The sequence below is a fragment of the Oncorhynchus tshawytscha genome, linkage group LG30 (assembly GCF_018296145.1).
Source record: "Oncorhynchus tshawytscha isolate Ot180627B linkage group LG30, Otsh_v2.0, whole genome shotgun sequence".
Lineage (NCBI taxonomy): Eukaryota > Metazoa > Chordata > Actinopteri > Salmoniformes > Salmonidae > Oncorhynchus > Oncorhynchus tshawytscha.
In genome coordinates, this window is record NC_056458.1 from 9,348,168 (window position 1) to 9,365,442 (window position 17,275).

At 42.0% G+C, this 17,275-nt stretch overlaps 1 protein-coding gene across 1 annotated transcript; it reads right to left on the reverse strand.

The window, feature by feature from the left end:
• Nucleotides 1-1,112: 1,112 nt before the first annotated feature.
• On the reverse strand, nt 1,113-6,049 carry slc3a2b (solute carrier family 3 member 2b). The gene is made up of 9 exons (XM_024394445.2): nt 5,919-6,049; nt 4,333-4,576; nt 4,024-4,214; nt 3,380-3,553; nt 3,167-3,261; nt 2,922-3,061; nt 2,352-2,667; nt 2,183-2,248; nt 1,113-2,047 (listed from the first exon to the last, which is right to left on the reverse strand). The coding sequence occupies exons 2-9, from the start codon at nt 4,548-4,550 to the stop codon at nt 1,700-1,702; spliced, it is 1,548 nt and encodes a 515-aa protein (XP_024250213.1). The 5' UTR covers nt 4,551-4,576; nt 5,919-6,049; the 3' UTR covers nt 1,113-1,699.
• Nucleotides 6,050-17,275: the final 11,226 nt, after the last annotated feature.

The window sequence follows — 17,275 nt, forward strand, 5'->3', positions numbered from 1 at the left end:
CAAAGTTTCCGGTTTGACTGAACTTCATGTCTTAAAGTAATGGACTGTCGTTTCTCTTTGCTTATTTGAGCTGTTCTTGCCATAATATGGACATGTTCTTTTGCCAAATAAGGCTATCGTCTGTATACAACCCCTACCTTGTCACAACACAACCGATTGTCTCAAACGCATTAAGTAAAGAAATTCCACAAATTAAAGCACACCCGTTAATTAAAATGCATTCCATGCAACTACCTCGTGTAGCTGGTTGAGAGAATGCAAAGAGTGTGCAAAGCTGTCAAGGCAAAGGGTGACTAGTTTGAAGAATCTCATATCTTTTTTTATTTAACACTTTGGTTACCACATGATTCCATTATGTCTTCACTATTATTCTACAAGGTAGAAAATAATGAAAATAAAGGAAAACCCTGGAATGAGTAGATGTGTCCAAACTTGACTGGTACTGTATATATATTTAAAAAAAATGAAAATCCAAGATAGTCTCTCGGAGGCCATTGTGAACCCACATTTATAGTAAGGGGTAGTTTGCTAGTGTTTTAGAAACTCTGAATGAGGGTTTGTGATACAAGAGGTGAAGTGGTTTATACACTAAGAAAAGCAACCATACATCACTAGTGTAGTGTAGGATTTTGTGACTTTGTGCACATTGTGTCAATCAGCTAAACTTAGAACCATTACACTGAAAGTGTACAAAGGATAACCTTTCCCCCCCCTCTGATGGAAATCCAAAATCAACTAGGCCAATGGCAGTCGTATGGCTTTAACGTCATCATTGATTGTTCCTATGTTCCTCCTAGACTTACCAACAAATAGATTGCACATTTATACCCTTGAAGGCATATATTATGTTGAATCACAACCATCTCATAATCCACTTCTGTGGGTGAAAACAGCACGAGTCACTGTGTCCGCCTATAGAGGTGTCTCCCCTAGGGTTGCCATATAAATGCTCAATAAGTGTTAAAATAGTCAGGTGAGACAGAGCTCTCCCCATGCGTATCTATAAATAAAGATGCCTAGAGATGTTCAAGTGCACCTGGTCCTGGATGAAAGTCTGAATTTTGTAGAATGGATCGAGGGTTGTTAGCCTAAATAAAACAGACTAGTAAAGGTTGTATTCAGTTGTATTTATTTCCCTGTTTATCATGCCAATTTATTATGAGGAAAGCGTTTCAGATCCTCCACATTTGATGTGTTTTACACTTCCCTCAGCTGCAAAAGCGATCAGATAATTCTTGAAACGTGAGAAAGGAGAGCGGGGCATTACTTTTTAACACAATTACAACATTTCAATAAGGGACGAACCAAGCTGCCCCCAAAATAAACTTTAAAAAATGGCCAATAAAATACAACAGTTTAAAATGCTCAATTCAATCTGGAATGTATTTTCAGTAACAGCAAGATAGACCGATTGTTGTTGAGGCTTGACTGGTGCTTGCGATGAGGACATTTGAGTTTGTATGTCAGACCAACACCGTATTCTAGAATACATCATTCACAGCAGTTACTATTTTCTAAGCTAAAATTCTGACCATTTGACCAGTACCAGTGTGACAGTAACTATTTTTCAGAAATAAAAAAAGTAACAGAATGCCCTAAAAAAAACAATCATGAGTGATTTTAACAATGTTCACCACAGAGAGACAACTACTTTAACATCAATGCCCACGTACAGATGGTGCTGGGATCTCCCCCCTCTCTAGGCTACGTAGGGGAACTGTAGCAGGACAGCCTGTCCCGGGCCCAACTCCAGTGCAGAGAGCCCCACAGCACTGTCAGGGGCCAGGTTGACCTTGTCTGTGCTCACCTGGACCACAGCCTGAGCAGGCCGGTCAGGGTGGGCCAGCTGAAGGGTCACCACGTCGCTGCCCCAATTGAAGGCAGCGATGTAGCGTCCACTCTGGTCCCACTGGCGGAGGTAGGCCAGGGCAGAGGTGGAGTTGAAAAGGGGAATGTAGTCCCCATGCTGCAGGGAACGCTCTTTCCCACGCAGGTCACTCAGTGTCTTGAAGAAGGAACGGCAGGCGAGCCTCTGTTCTTTCTCCTTCTGTGGGTGGTAAGAATTAAACATTCATTTCCTTGCATTACCAACAGTTGTTTTTTTTATCCAAATGAATGTAATGTGCATTAGTGTATATGTATTTTCACAAACTGAATGTGTATGCATTAGCATCTCACATACCGTGGCAGTTCCATTTGTCTCCTCATCCTCCAGGGAATCCCACAGCATCTTAGGGGACTTTGTATACTATTATAGAACAATTAACACCAATAAAAATCAAGAAAAGATATCCTTTTAAAAAGCTGTTATTTGTTTTGTGATACATTAGTTACAGAAACCCCCCTCTCACCTCATCAGCCAGGGCAATCTCATCCCCATAGTTGAACACTGGCGTTCCGGGCAGCGTGAGCAAGAGCATCTGGTTGAAGTTGACCATGTCTGGGCCCACCAGTGTGGCCAGGTGACCCTCCTTCCTGTCCCCAATGTTCCAGGCTAGCTGGGTCTGGTTGTGGGTGGAAAGCAGCTGTTGGACAGTCTGAGCACGATCCGTAGCGGTCATGCTCTTAGACCGGAGGGCCCCGGATAGGAGTAGGTCCACCCCAGTGGAGTTCAGCAGTTCAGAGACGTCAACAGCAGAGGTCTTTGCAGTCACTCCAATCAGAATCCTGAGCAAGAAAACAAAACAATGCATTCCTTTACTCAATGAATGTTATCTACACAAGTCACACAATGTACCCATTGTAATACAATTAAGATCCAGTATCAGCTTTCAACTCGGCAGCAGTCAGTGCAGTTTACACCACCAGAGGGCACAAGTTCCTAAACAATACCTTCACTAAACTACCAGGGGGCTCACATGCATAACAATCTACTCAGAGGCCCAGTTGAGTGATGTACATAATCGTGGACATGTACTTACCTTCTCTTTCCTTCCGCAGTCCCATTCTGGACAATGGCTCGAATGTCAGCCCAAAGAGACGGAACCACGCTGGCCACGCGCTCTACACCAGACAGCTGGATCCCATCCACACCTTGGTTCAGCCAGAACACCAGGGCAGACTGGAAAGAGATGGTTCACATATTATTAGATAGATACACTCAAATACATTGTTGGGACTGAGTGGGTGGATTTAATGAGTTCACCGAGATGCTCCGAACGCTTACCTTGAGTCTCTCAGCAACGTTGGTGACACTGACGTTAGAGAACCATGGTCCGCTTCCCAGATAGTTGGGAGTCAGATCCAGGATCACATTGATGCCTGTCAGAGAGGGAGGAGTGAGAGAGTTAGTCCATCTGAAATTCAACTGACCAACCAAATCATCAGTTTCAGCGGGCAACGAATTAAATGGCGGTATAAATATAGACACTATACTCACTCTTCTTGTGCGCAGCTATAATGAGGCCTTTGAACTGTTCCAGATTGCCAGCATCAGATGAGATGTCCTCAAAGTTCAGGCTGACAGGGTCATCTGCGGGGGCAACATGGATGGGCCCAACAACAAGTCCCTTCACCTTCAGCTGGCTCAGACTGTCAAGCTTCTCCTCCACACCTGTTACACATTAGAAAACGGCTTACTACGTGTCTATTCATGTATAATTAACACGCTACTGAATTAGGGAGGGCGTGACTAATACCCTCTAACAAGAAACCTGCCCAACCAGTCATTGAGGGTGTAGCGAAGGAACAGGGGAAGAAACTGGATTCTGCTGGTTCAGCAGAACCACGGAAGTGAGAAACTTGTTCATTTGCAATAAATCTGACTTCAATACTCCTATGGCACACACTTGGAAGTGCTAAAGCATATGCATTTTAAAATATCATGTCTAGTCACATGAACTGCTACTCCCTGTCAACACTGTGCCAGACCCAATTTCAGTGTCCCCAGAACTTCACTCAGTAATCCCACCCAGTCTATGTGGTTCAATATACTCAAAGTACTACTTAATATAAGATGGTTGTGACCGAGTGGGTTTCACCACAAATCGGTTATTCAACATCACCCCTTTCAGTGACTCTTACCCTTCAGATTCTGGGACTCGCTGAAAGCTTGCACATCTCCAATTTGGTACAGAGGTCCATAATTCCACCAGTTCATGGCAGGAAGGTCTTTGCAGCGAGGTGCTTGAACAATGATGGCCACAGCACCAGCCAGCATCCCCAGCCAGCCCAGCCAGAACAGAATCAGAAGGGCCCATCGCGTACGGACCCACCTTTAGGAGAGAGATTATTAGTAATGCAATATTATACCCTAAATGTTGCATAGCAAACACCCATTAACCTATATTTTCTATTGAGCTACAGTCTATGCCAGGTCTTCATGTTTCTTACGCAGGTGTTCCAGCAACTCTGAGGAGTTCCTCTTTGGATAGACCGGTAAATTTAGTCTCAATCTCGTCAGGGATTTTCACTTTAATGCTGCCGTTCTTCTCTGTGCTGGTGGGAGAACCGGCATCTCCGTTCCCTGCCCCGCCAGTTATTGGCCGCTTCTCCTGGTCCATCTCATTCAACTCCACGTCCTTCATGTCCACCTCGGTGTCCTTAGTCATTGTGACGTTGGTAAAGGTGAGATTTTCTTCAGAAAAAGAAAGATAACAGTATAATTGCTGCCGGGAACAGTTGTGTCTGTCACATTGATCATGTTCCTCTGCCCAGGCGTTGCTTACGCATGCCAGATCTTACACCGCCTGGATAGGTATTTGTGTCTGCGAACCACATGTTATAGACCCCTTTGTATTTGCAAACATAGTCTCACGAGGGCGATGCGCACAAGTTAGTGGCAGAACACGGGGAATGTTTATTGTGGAAAGCCAGCAACAAAAAAGCGTGTTAATAAAAGCAAGAATCAAAACATAATTGTAAGGGTATTAGAAGCCCCCAAAAATATTTTGTTAAAAGTAATAACGTAAATATAGGCTGTTGAAATTGGCGCAGACGGTTTTGTTACTGCAGCCTAGAGTCACGCGCATCTGTAAGGGTATTAGAAGCCCCCAAAAATATTTTGTTAAAAGTAATAACGTAAATATAGGCTATGTTGAAATGGGCGCAGACGGTTTTGTTACTGCAGCCTAGAGTCACGCGCATCTGCCCCTGCGTGTCGTGTACTGGAAACGGGTCAGTAGTGATCGGTCAGTCGATTACGTGGCATTCAACCATTGTTTGATGCATGCAACGTCCGAGCAGAGGAAATAAACGATGTATCAAGCACAAACGATGGTCTTATAGAATGGCAATAGTATGAAACATTGCATCATCTTATAAAACACGGAGGCAAATATGGTAATTACAGTATAACTGTGTTTAATATTGTGACATAATTGAAAGGCTAATATATCGGATCTGAGCCAGGGTGGCAAAAGGGGTTTACATTCCCATCGCGCAATAGGCAAATTGTTGGCTTGATCGTCGGCAATTATTTAAGCAATTGCCACCAATTCGAGATAAAATGTAGCCCAACATCCTCATTCAATGGCTCGTCGATAAAATGGTTACAGTAGACAACATCCTTTGAAACATTAGGATAGAGCGGGCTTGTCGTCTAGCGTGCGTTAAACCGGATTGGTCTAGTTAATTCTAGTGAAGGCATGAGGCACACATGCACCAAGCAGAAAACAGAACAGGCAAGGTGCCATAAAATATATACTTTTTTTTAGTGTCACTACATAAAGTAACAACTTAACACCATATTTAAAAGTATATAGTGGGGTACGAACAGATGAAATATGCCTGCATAAAATCCAAATAATTTTCTGTCACTGGACAAACCAATGATGTCATATCTATGTAGGGCAGGCGATGCGACAAACAGTCAAAGGAGGCCTCAGGAAAACAACCCTCACTTTAGGATACATTTTTTATTGAGCCTTTATTTAACCCAGTCTACATTCACATGAACGTAATAAGCAATCCATCATTACCTGGTCAAGAAAACTGGTCGTGGATTTTTCAGTGCGAGCTCAGATTTAATTCGTTGCTGAAGAAAATTGTTGATCTACAACATCCGTGAAGGGCTCTTTATATAGCAGCGTACACGCAGTAGTTTTACGACCGCCCAGTTTTAAGGAAGTGCCGACATCACAAATTGCAGATTGAGCCATTATGAGTGTGATCAATGTAATCTTTAACTTCAGCACATGCTGACATAACAAAAATTCGATAAATTGGACAGTGGACCATTTGAGACAAATCGATATGCATTTCATGGTTTGGCAATTCGGATGTTTGCGTTTGAAAAAGTCCACCTTAAGCGGTCCGCCATTGGCCAGACGTGCGTTCCCCATCATGTTTTCATGAGTTGACAAGAAATGACACAAACAACTAGTGGGAAATAGATCTCTGTGCTCTATATTTGGAATAACCTCGGGGATAGATCTTTCAAATTGTGAATAATATTACAGGCCTAGTGATCTCCTCTTTAATCAAACGAATTATATTTCTGTGATATTGTCTGGTTATAATTTCCGTCCATCCATCCTGCTAGAAAACATTGCAAAAGACAGAAATGGTAGTTTATGGAAAATATACGATTGTGTTCAAATTTAGATATTGGCACTTTGATATACTGAAATGAGTGAATGATTGAGGACAGTAGGCTACTGTACCAATAGTCTAAAACATCCAGGCAAATAAAGCTCTCAACCTTTGACCCAGAAAAAGCTATTTCCTAAATTGCTGCAAAAATCTCCTGTGTTCATAATCCGTTTTTTCCCCAATTTTTTTCCAACTCCAGTCTCCTTGGATTTGTTTGTGTTATTCTCAAGAACATTCTGGTTATAGGCTATTTATTTATATTGATTCACATTCTCAAGTCAAAGCAATGAGTAGAATAACTAAGCCTGTTAAATGTAAAGTCATAATGTAGATTTCTGCCTATATAGACATACACAAAAGTAATTATTCATCATGTGAGGGTCATAAACAATACCTAGCAATGCTTATACTGACAGAAATATTATAATATCACCTTTCTGGTATTAGTTGTTGTTTTTGAGTTATTCATTGCTGAGGTGTAATCACCATTGAGGACACAAAGTACACAGTACAAATATGTGAAAATGTTTGTTTGATTTTTTGGTAACACTTCCTTTTAAAGGGTCCTTATTACAGTGTGCATATGTAATTACACTGTAACAAGTATTGTAGTTAATTGTAATAACTCATAGTTACACAGTAATAACAACATGTATCTGGTGGTAATTGCAGTCTAATTACAGAGGTGCAACAAGAAATGCTTGTTACCATGCTTGTTACAAATGGGCAATTAGACTGCAATTACCACCAGTTAGTTACATATTATTATTACAGTGTAACTATGAGTTATTACAATTAACTACAATACTTGTTAGTGTAACAACATACTCCATTACACTGTAATAAGGACCACTTAAAATGAAATGTTACTGATTTCTTTTCCCTATTCTACAAAAGTGGGGGAATAGGGCTTGAAATGATGGAAATAACTGGACCTGTGACTTTGTGGCAGTGTTAACTAGTGAGACCATTGAGAGTGGAGGCAGCATCTGAAGGGGACAACCAGCAATTTCACGGAGTGTACAGCAATTGAGGTTGCACTGTCCACAGAGTGTTCTGTACACAAAAATGTCGATCAGAACCTGTCCAGAACCGCTCAGAGTCTATTTAAAAAAATTAACAATCTGGATTACAACATCTTTACTTTTGAAAGACCTTAAGAAGAGATGAAGAAAACACCAGGTGAATGAATTAACGGCCTATATATGGTAATAATACAGATAGTGATCAAGTTTCTGCATCTCTTTCTATCTTGACACTGTTCTGTCCAATCCACAAGACCCATCATATAATCTCCTCAAAAACCGCGTGGTCCTGTTTGGCTCAGTTGGTAGAGCATGGCGCTTGCAACACCATGATTGTTGGTCCAATTCCCAGGACCACCCATATGTAAAAATGCATTCCCTCAAAGAAAAAAAACAACCGGGTCAATATGGATTCCTAAAACTGTCAGTGACAGCCCATTACACTTCATCAGTCAGGAATTCATTCTATGGTCAAAAGCTTCCATTTCACTTTGTGTAAAGTGAACTGAAACTTTTGTAATTGCATTCTATTGCATTGTAGTTAACACTTAAACTCTTATCCATCACTTATTTCGTCATTTGTAAGTTGGTTTGGATGAAAGTGTCTGCTAAATGGCATACTGTAATGTTATTATAGAGAATTGTCTGGTTACAACCCAAGATTAGAGTTCAGTGATGGGGGTCACTAATGCAGTGAAACTGTTGAAGTCAGAGGTTGTATAGGAGTCTTTGACTCATTTTAATTTGCAGTACAACCATTGGACATTCTAGATGGGGGTGGGGGTGAACAAGAGTAGAACATGATGAAGACTTGAAAAGCAGGGCACATTTGGGATCTTACATGTGTGTTTAAGTCATCAACCAGTAAGGTTACTGATTAGTGCATCTAATACTGTCCGCCAGGCTGTAGTCCTTAGTTATATTTTGATACAATACAGGAAATCACTCAACAAAATGCAGTCTCTACATGAGCCCATGTCCCTCCTTCTGAAGGGCGGGGGCTGGTGGGTGTCAGGTGTCTTGTAACCACAGCGGAGCAGAGCACATTGTGTTCTTTAGGGTCCTCCCTAAAAACATACACCGAATGTGAAATCAACATGTTTTCATGAAGCGGTCTGAGAGAAGGGTGGGTCTAAGGACACAATGTGCTCTGCTCCGTTGTGTCAGTAGAGAACAGTGGAAGTATGATCAATGATCTGGTCATATGACTATGCTGATTGATCAGACCCGTAATTGCATTTAGCTAAAACATTTTTTTTTTCAGTCATTTTAACCTGCATTTATCCATCTTGACAGGACTGTGAATGGTTACAGAATGCTCAAAGTCACAAACAGCAAAACCCTACACTACACTGGCTGCCGGTAAAGTATCGGTCTGATTTTAAGATCTTACTCCTAACTTTTAAAGCACTGCATGGCCTTGCCCCCACTAATCTGACAGACATTCTCATTCTATACAACCCAGTGAGGGTGCTACGCTCCCAAGGAGCCAGTCTGCTTACTGTACCTTGAGGCAGGGGGGCAGAGCGTACTCTGTCAAACCCCCTCAGTCTGTTCCATAACTATGTGGTCACCAAGTCATAATTATGGCTAAACCCTATTTCTACAATTTCTCTTTAGATTTTAAACCTAACCCTAACTACATGTCTAACCTTAAATTAATCTTAAAGCTCATTTTTACAATATAGACAATTTTGACATTGTGGCTGTGTTAACTGTTGACAACCCTGTTAAGGAAGAGGCGCAAACATCATTGCGGCTTTTAAATAAGGTTTGAAAACTCACCTTTTTAGCCTGGCCTTTATTCAGTGATTGTTTAAGGCACCCTGTGTGTTTTATGTTATTTTATTCACTATTTTTTACTAATTCCTGTTTGCTTTTACTTTGTTCATTTTATTGTTTTAATGTAAAGTGTGCTGCGATTTTAAATAAAGTTTGATTTGATTTTAACCCCACTGAATCAAACGTTTAATGAAACGTTTTCTTATCTGATTGTTCAACATGGGAAATCATTGTGGTTTGATATTGCAGACACATTTATCTGGCTTGAAGCCACCAACGTTTCCTGTCTGTTCGGAAGGGGCCGAAGTTCCATTGGGGAGCCTTTTGCACAAGTGCCTCAAAGCTAAACCAACCTCCTGTCATCAAGTTCAGGCAGCAGCCACACAGCTAAAGCAGCCCCATGGTGAACACGGCATCAACATGCAGTGTCAGAAATGCTTGTCATTTTATGACTTTTATGTTAAGGTCACTAAAGCACAGAGTGTCTCCTATGCATGGTATGACACACTGTTAGCTCAGCAAAGAAGGTTCCCGTGCGCACCTCAACAAATCCAGACAACTTTGTGCGGGAGCATCTCTTCCCCATGTTTGGATGCAACTCAGCATTCTTTGTCCTCCAAACACGACGAGTTGAGTTTTTACCAAAAAGTTATATTTTGGTTTCATCTGACCATATGACATTCTCCCAATCTTCTTCTGGATTATCCAAATGCTCTCTAGCAAACTTCAGACGGGCCTGGACATGTACTAGCTTAAGCAGGGTGACACGTCTGGCACTGCAGGATTTGAGTCCCTTGCGGCGTAATGTGCTACTGATGGTAGGCTTTGTTACTTTGGTCCCAGCTCTCTACAGGTCATTCACTAGGTACCCCCGTGTGATTCTGGGATTTTTGCTCACCGTTTTCCTCACACTTGTGATCATTTTGACCCCACGGGGTGAGATCTTGCGTGGAGCCCCAGATCGAGGGAGATTATCAGTGGTCTTGTATGTCTTCCATTTCCTAATAATTGCTCCCACAGTTGATTTCTTCAAACCAAGCTGCTTACCTATTGCAGATTCAGTCTTCCCAGCCTGGTGCAGGTCTACAATTTTGTTTCTGGTGTCCTTTGCCAGCTCTTTGGTCTTGGCCATAGTGGAGTTTGAAGTGTGACTGTTTGAGGTTGTGGACAGGTGTCTTTTATACTAATAACAAGTTCAAACAGGTGCCATTAATACAGGTAACGAATGGAGGACAGAGGAGCCTCTTAAAGAAGAAGTTACAGGTCTGTGAGAGCCAGAAATCTTGCTTGTTTGTAGGTGACCAAATACATATTTTCCACCATAATTTGCAAATAAATTCATAAAAAAATCCTACAATGTGATTTTCTGGATTTATTTTCTCATTTTGTCTGTCATAGTTGAAGTGTACCTATGATGAAAATTACAGGCATCTCATCTTTTTAAGTGGGAGAACTTGCACAATTGGTGGCTGACTAAATACTTTTTTGCCCCACTGTATGGCAAGGAGAACGAGCAGGTTGCCTAGGTTCGTCTGGAGAGTAGAGGCACGGTAGTGAGTGTCAAGGAGCCAATGCTTTCTGCAAGCCCAGAGAGAGAAAAAAAGCTGTCTCAACAACAGAGTCGCAACACCTTACCACATCTGTCTATCAGCGGAGCCTTGTCTGGCAGCGAAACAGTTCATTCAGCCTCCTTTACTGCATTTCTAAGAAATGTAGAGGATATGGCTGACTTGTTTAAACAAATGTGGTTTCTACTGACAATTGAGATGTACAAACTATGGCATAAGGGAACGACAAGCAGATAAGAGGCAATCCGTAATTTCAATTAAGACATTCATGAGCGAGCTAGGACGGGCGTTGTCAATATAACTATTTGTTCAGCACTTTTGAAATGTACAGTGACATAATTCAGAACATGGTCTGTTCTGACAGTATTCTCCCTGCACACCAAGTCAGAACCGTAGGATAAATAACAGAGGCATATGAAACAGACAATGAAATGTCTTACAATATTCAATGATTATATTTCTCTAAAACAGGCTAACGGCTACATGTGCACCAGCAAGTCAGAACAGTAAGCGAAATTGAGGGGAAAAGGGACCAAATTATTAGTGTGAAGCACACAGGCTACTAACAGCTTACTACACAACATACACTTAGTAACGTTATTACTTTCTTAGCTACAGTATACAGTCGTGGCCAAAAGTTTTGAATGACACAAATATTAATTTTCACAAAGTCTGCTGCCTCAGTTTGTATGATGGCAATTTGCATATACTCCAGAATGTTATGAAGAGTGATCAGATGAATTGCAAAGTCACTCTTTGCCATGCAAATGAACTGAATCCCCAAAAACATTTCCACTGCATTTCAGCCCTGCAACAAAAGGACCAGCTGACATCATGTCAGTGATTCTCTCATTAACACAGCTGTGAGTGTTGACAAGGACAAGGCAGGAGATCACACTGTCATGCTGATTGAGTTCGAATAACAGACTGGAAGCCTCAAAAGGAGGGTGGTGCTTGGAATCATTGTTCTTCCTCTGTCAACCATGGTTACCTGCAAGGAGACACGTGCCGTCATCATTGCTTTGCACAAAAAGGGCTTCACAGGCAAGGATACTGCTGCCAGTAAGATTGCACCTAAATCAACCATTTATCGGATCATCAAGAACTTCAAGGAGAGCGGTTCAATTGTTTTGAAGAAGGCTTCAGGGCGCACAAGAAAGTCCAACAAGAGCCAGGACCGTCTCCTAAAGTTGATTCAGCTGCGGGATCGGGGCACCACCAATACAGAGCTTGCTCGGGAATGGCAGCAGGAAGGTGTGAGTGCATCTGCACCCACAGTGAGGCGAAGACTTTTGGAGGATGGCCTGGTGTCAAGAAGGGCAGAAAATAAGCCACTTCTCTCCAGGAAAAACATCAGGGACAAGGGACAGACTGATATTCTGCAAAAGGTACAGGGATTGGACTGCTGAGGACTGGTGTAAAGTCATTTTCTCTGATGAATCCCCTTTCCGATTGTTTGGGGCATCCGGAAAAAAGCTTGTCCGGAGAAGACAAGGTGAGCGCTACCATCAGTCCTGTGTCATGCCAACAGTAAAGCATCCTGAGACCATTCATGTTTGGGGTTGCTTCTCGGCCAAGGGAGTGGGCTCACTCACAATTTTGCCTATGAACACAGCCATGAATAAAAGATAGTACCAACAGAGCAACTTCTCCCAACCATCCAGGAACAGTTTGGTGACAAACAATGCCTTTTACAGCATGATGGAGCACCTTGCCATAAGGCAAAAGTGATAACTAAGTAGCTCGGGGAACAAAACATTGATATTTTGGGTCCATGGCCAGGAAACTCCCCAGACCATAATCCCATTGAGAACGTGTGGTCAATCCTCAAGAGGCGGGTGGACAAACAAAAACCCACAAATTCTGACAAACTACAAGCATTGATTATGCAAGAATGGGCTGCCATCAGGATGTGGCCCAGAAGTTAATTGACAGCATGCCAGGGCAGATTGCAGAGGTCTTGAAAAAGAAGGGTCAACACCACAAACATTGACTCTTTGCATCAACTTCATGTAATTGTCAATAAAAGCCTTAGACACTTATGAAATGCTTGTAATTATACTTCAGTATTCCATAGTAACATCTGACAAAAATATCTAAAAACACTGAAGCAGCAAACTTTGTGGAAATTAATATCGGTGTCATTCTCAAAACTTTTGGCCACAACTGTACATATCCCCCTGGCATATTACATCATTTATGCAGCAGCATACAAAACATTTTTGGACTCACCTTGTTGTGCTGAGCTCACTACCTTCCAAACCACTCATTGTTGAATTTGCGATTTCCAACTTGTTGTGTAATGTTTATCCAATGGCCAATGAGCACCAACACGTTTTATCTTTAATTTCTCTTCATTATTTCTCTTCACATGTCAAGGATTGAAAATGATTTGCCAGTAGATTGTTGACTTGATTCATGATGAGTGCTAGCTAAAATTTTGAAAGTATGATGTTGACATTATCAGTCCAATCAAAGCTACTGTACATACGTGATTTGACGTCATTTTATCTGTGGCCAATGACCTTGAGTCTTCTTGGATGGACACTTTCAATGCAACTATGTCAGCCGCCAAAGGGCTAGAATTTTTGCGGTGACATAGTGTCCCCATGAGTGACAGAACACTGAGCCAATCACAACGCCACGCTCTGTATTTTCTTCCGGCTTTTACCACTACCACATAAAGCACTGAGCTTGGCTGAAACACCTGCATTCTGGAGCTGTCTTACTCAAGAAAGGAAAAAGAGACCATGTTTGTACACAGCTTTATTAACTCAATGATATATATACACAAATGTTTTTCTTTGCATTGTTTGCAAACTGATATGTGACACGTATTAAAGCCAAAATAACATGTTAAACAGACAAGCACCTGTTTTATTTATATATTTTTTGCTATAAATGTGGGGCTCACCTTCCCTTTATGATGTGTCGCCACTGCTCCCGAGTCGTCTGATAACTCTCTCAACATGTATATGCACATTAGCTAACCTTCTCGTGCTTGTGACATCCTCGTCAGACAGCTGGCCTCCTTTCTGAGTGACGGCTGGTACGGCAAGGTTTACCTTCCTCTCATACAACAGATCTCGGCTGGTGAAGCCCCTTGTCTGCCATAACTTAATCGCCAGACCTAAGGGATTCCAGGAAGCCAGAGTTTTGGGTGATTAACTTGTCACCGCATCTGCCTCCATGTGCAGGAGAAAAAAACATAACGAGTCCACACTGAGAAAATACTTCAGCGTATTGCTGGAATAATAGTGGCTGTATGACCCCCCCTCTGAAATCAAGAAGAGTGGTTACAGAGCAGCCGATGATGCAAGTGGTGTTGGGGAACTTCTCTTTGAAGCATTGTGTTCTGGATCGTCTCCCTCGGCAGCCATGGAATGTAGATCCTTGTGCTCCTCCATTGTGTCAATCCAGTAGGAAAGGATTCTGCTCACTACTCCCTGGGACACAGCAAAGCGTTCAGCAAGATCACCCTGGAGTTAGCTGTGTAGAATTTCTGCAGAAATGCTACATGGTCAAAGAAAACACTAAGAGTTAGGCCAGTATACAACACTGAGCTAGTGTCATTATTCTGGATGGTGTGGGTCAATGGCTCTTCACCACCACATTGGGTTTGTTTGTGGCAGGTGGGCTTGTTGACTGGTTCCCTTGGCACGTAGCTGTGGTGTCATTGGCACACTTAGATTAGACTCAGCATCACCACAGTTGTCTGCATCTGTAAAGAAATCATAAGAGAGACCACAAGTTTAATCAAATTAAAATACACAAGACAGCCTACCGGTCTTGGTTAGGTAAAAAAAATATTAAACACTTTTACATTTAATAATTGGCATGCCAGCAATGAAGGGGTTAATCATGGGATGGGGAGACAATGTCAGAAAGAAGTTGTTGAATAGCTAACAATGTAGGGACTAACTAGCTAGGGTAGTTAGCTAGCAATACTATCAGATGGGCTGCCCTCAAGCTAGCTAAGTGAGTAAACTAGGCAACAGTTAGCTAGCTACATACAGTATGTTAGGATTTAGGAGTGGCTACCTACTACTAACATAGTTAGCTAAGCTTGCTAACTTCTGCCTGATTCAGGACACCACATCTGTGACGATAGCTAGAGATGTCGCCTTCTGGTCTGTAGTGTAGCATCATAGCCTAGCCACTTCTCAGGTAAAGGACACTCTTCAGTCGGCCTCTTATTCACGAAGTGATACGAACACACATAGCGGTTTGGTGGTTTCTTAAAGTTCAATGCTTTGAGCCAAAGAGACTGCAAATCAAAAGGAGCCTTGGAACTGAACTCGCTCCCCAAAAAGTTTGGTGGTCAAAACACTCCTGCTCCATGAACAGCCTTCGTTTCTACCAGTTATTGTGTCATCCCCTTACCAAAAATAAAATGTCTGTTTTGCGTGAATCCATGTTTGCGAAGTTGTGAGAGGTGTGTTGGTTATCTAGGTTAGCTGCGAACTATTGCCCGGAAATGCTTAACCGGAAGTCCCCCACCAAAAAAACGAAATAGAACCCGCCCATATTTCCGGTGAAAATTAGGTGAATATACTGTAGCATTTGCGAAGTCATCAACAGCTATTGTTTCAAATCAACCCAGGGTTCAACTAAAAATAGACAATACATATACAGGGCATTCGGAAAGTATTCAGACCCCTTGACTTTCCCCACATTTTGTTACGTTACAGCCTTATTCTAAAGTTGATTAAATATTGTTTTTCTTCATCAATCTTCACACAATACCCCATAATGACAAAGCAAAAACAGGTTTTTAGAAATGTCTGCAAATGTATTAAAAATTAAAAAGAGAAATGCCTTATTTACATAAGTATTCAGACCCTTTGCTATGAGACTACAACTTGATTGGAGTCCACTTGTGGTAAATTCAATTGATTAAACAGGATTTGGAAAGGCACAAACCTGTCTATATAAGGTCCCACAGTTGACAGTGCATGACAGAGCAAAAACCAAGCTGTGAGGTCGAAGGAATTGTAGATCTCCGAGACAGGATTGTGTCGAGGCACAGATCTGGGGAAGGGTACCAAAACATTTCTGCAGCATTGAAGGTCCCCAAGAACACAGTGGCCTCCATCATTCTTAAATGTAAGAAGTTTGGAACCAACAAGACTCTTCCTAGAGCTGGCTGCCCAGCCAAACTGAGCAATCGGGGGAGAAGGGCTTTGGTCAGGGAGGTGATCAATAACCCAATGATCACTCTGACTTAGCTCCAGAGTTCCTCTTTGGAGAACCTTCCAAAAGGACAGCCATCTCTGCAGCACTCCACCAATCAGGCCTTTATGGTAGTGTCCAGACGGAAGCCACTCCTCAGTAAAGGTACATGACAGCCCGCTTGGGGTTTGCCAAAAGGCACCTAAAGGACTCTCAGACCATGAGAAACAAGATTCTCTGGTCTGATGAAACCGAGAGTGAACTATTTGGCCTGAATACCAAGCGTCACATCTGGAGGAAACCAGGCACCATCCCTACGGTGATGCATGGTGGTGGCAGCATCATGTTGTGGGGATGTTTTTCAGCGGCGGGGACTGGGAGACAAGTCAGGGTGAGGGAAAGTACAGAGAGATCCTTGACTAAAAACCTGATCCAAAGCACTCAGGACCTCAGCACACAGCCAAGACAATGCAGGAGTGGCTTCGGGACAAGTCTCTGAATGTCCTTGAGTGGCACAGCCAGAGCCCGGACTTGAACCCGATCTAACATGTCTGGAGAGACCTGAAAATAGATGTGCAGTGACGCTCCCCATCCAACCTGACAGAGCTTGAGAGGATCTGCAGAGAAGAATGGGAGAAACTCCGAAAATACAGATGTGCCAAGCTTGTAGCGTCATACCCAAGACCCGAGGGTGTAATCACTGCCAAAGGTGCTTCAACAAAGTGCTGAGTAAAAGGTCTGAATAACTATGTAAATGTGATATTTGTTTCATTTTTAATACTTTTGCAATAAATTTTCCAAAATGTCCAAAAATCTGTTTTTGCTTTGTCGTTATGGGGTATTGTGTGTAGATTGATCAGCAAAAATATATATATTTTAATCAATTTTAGAATAAGACTTTAACGTAACAAAATGTGGAAAAAGTCAAGGGGTCTGAATGCACTGTAGGTCTAGGATTTCAAGCTTTGGTTCATGTCAAATTACATTTTCAAATTGATATTGAATATTTGGATTCACGTCTCCATTTCAACCAAAAATCTAAGTTAAATAATAGAACTAAATCAAATCAAACTCGATTTAAAGTGCATTTAAAATTTGATTTGATTTAGTCCCAATTCTTTAACTTAGATTTTTGGTTGAAATGGAGACGTGAATCCAACATATCAATTATTAATTTGAAGACAAACTGGAATTGAA

Excerpts from the sequence above, each read along its gene's own strand:
- slc3a2b (XM_024394445.2), bottom strand. The coding sequence starts at position 4,550 with ATGACTAAGGACACCGAGGTGGACATGAAGGACGTGGAGTTGAATGAG. Across the intron at positions 3,554-4,023 it reads CGAGTCCCAGAATCTGAAGG|GTGTGGAGGAGAAGCTTGAC; the intron begins GTAAGAGTCACT and ends AATGTGTAACAG. Across the intron at positions 2,249-2,351 it reads AGATTGCCCTGGCTGATGAG|TATACAAAGTCCCCTAAGAT; the intron begins GTGAGAGGGGGG and ends GTTCTATAATAG.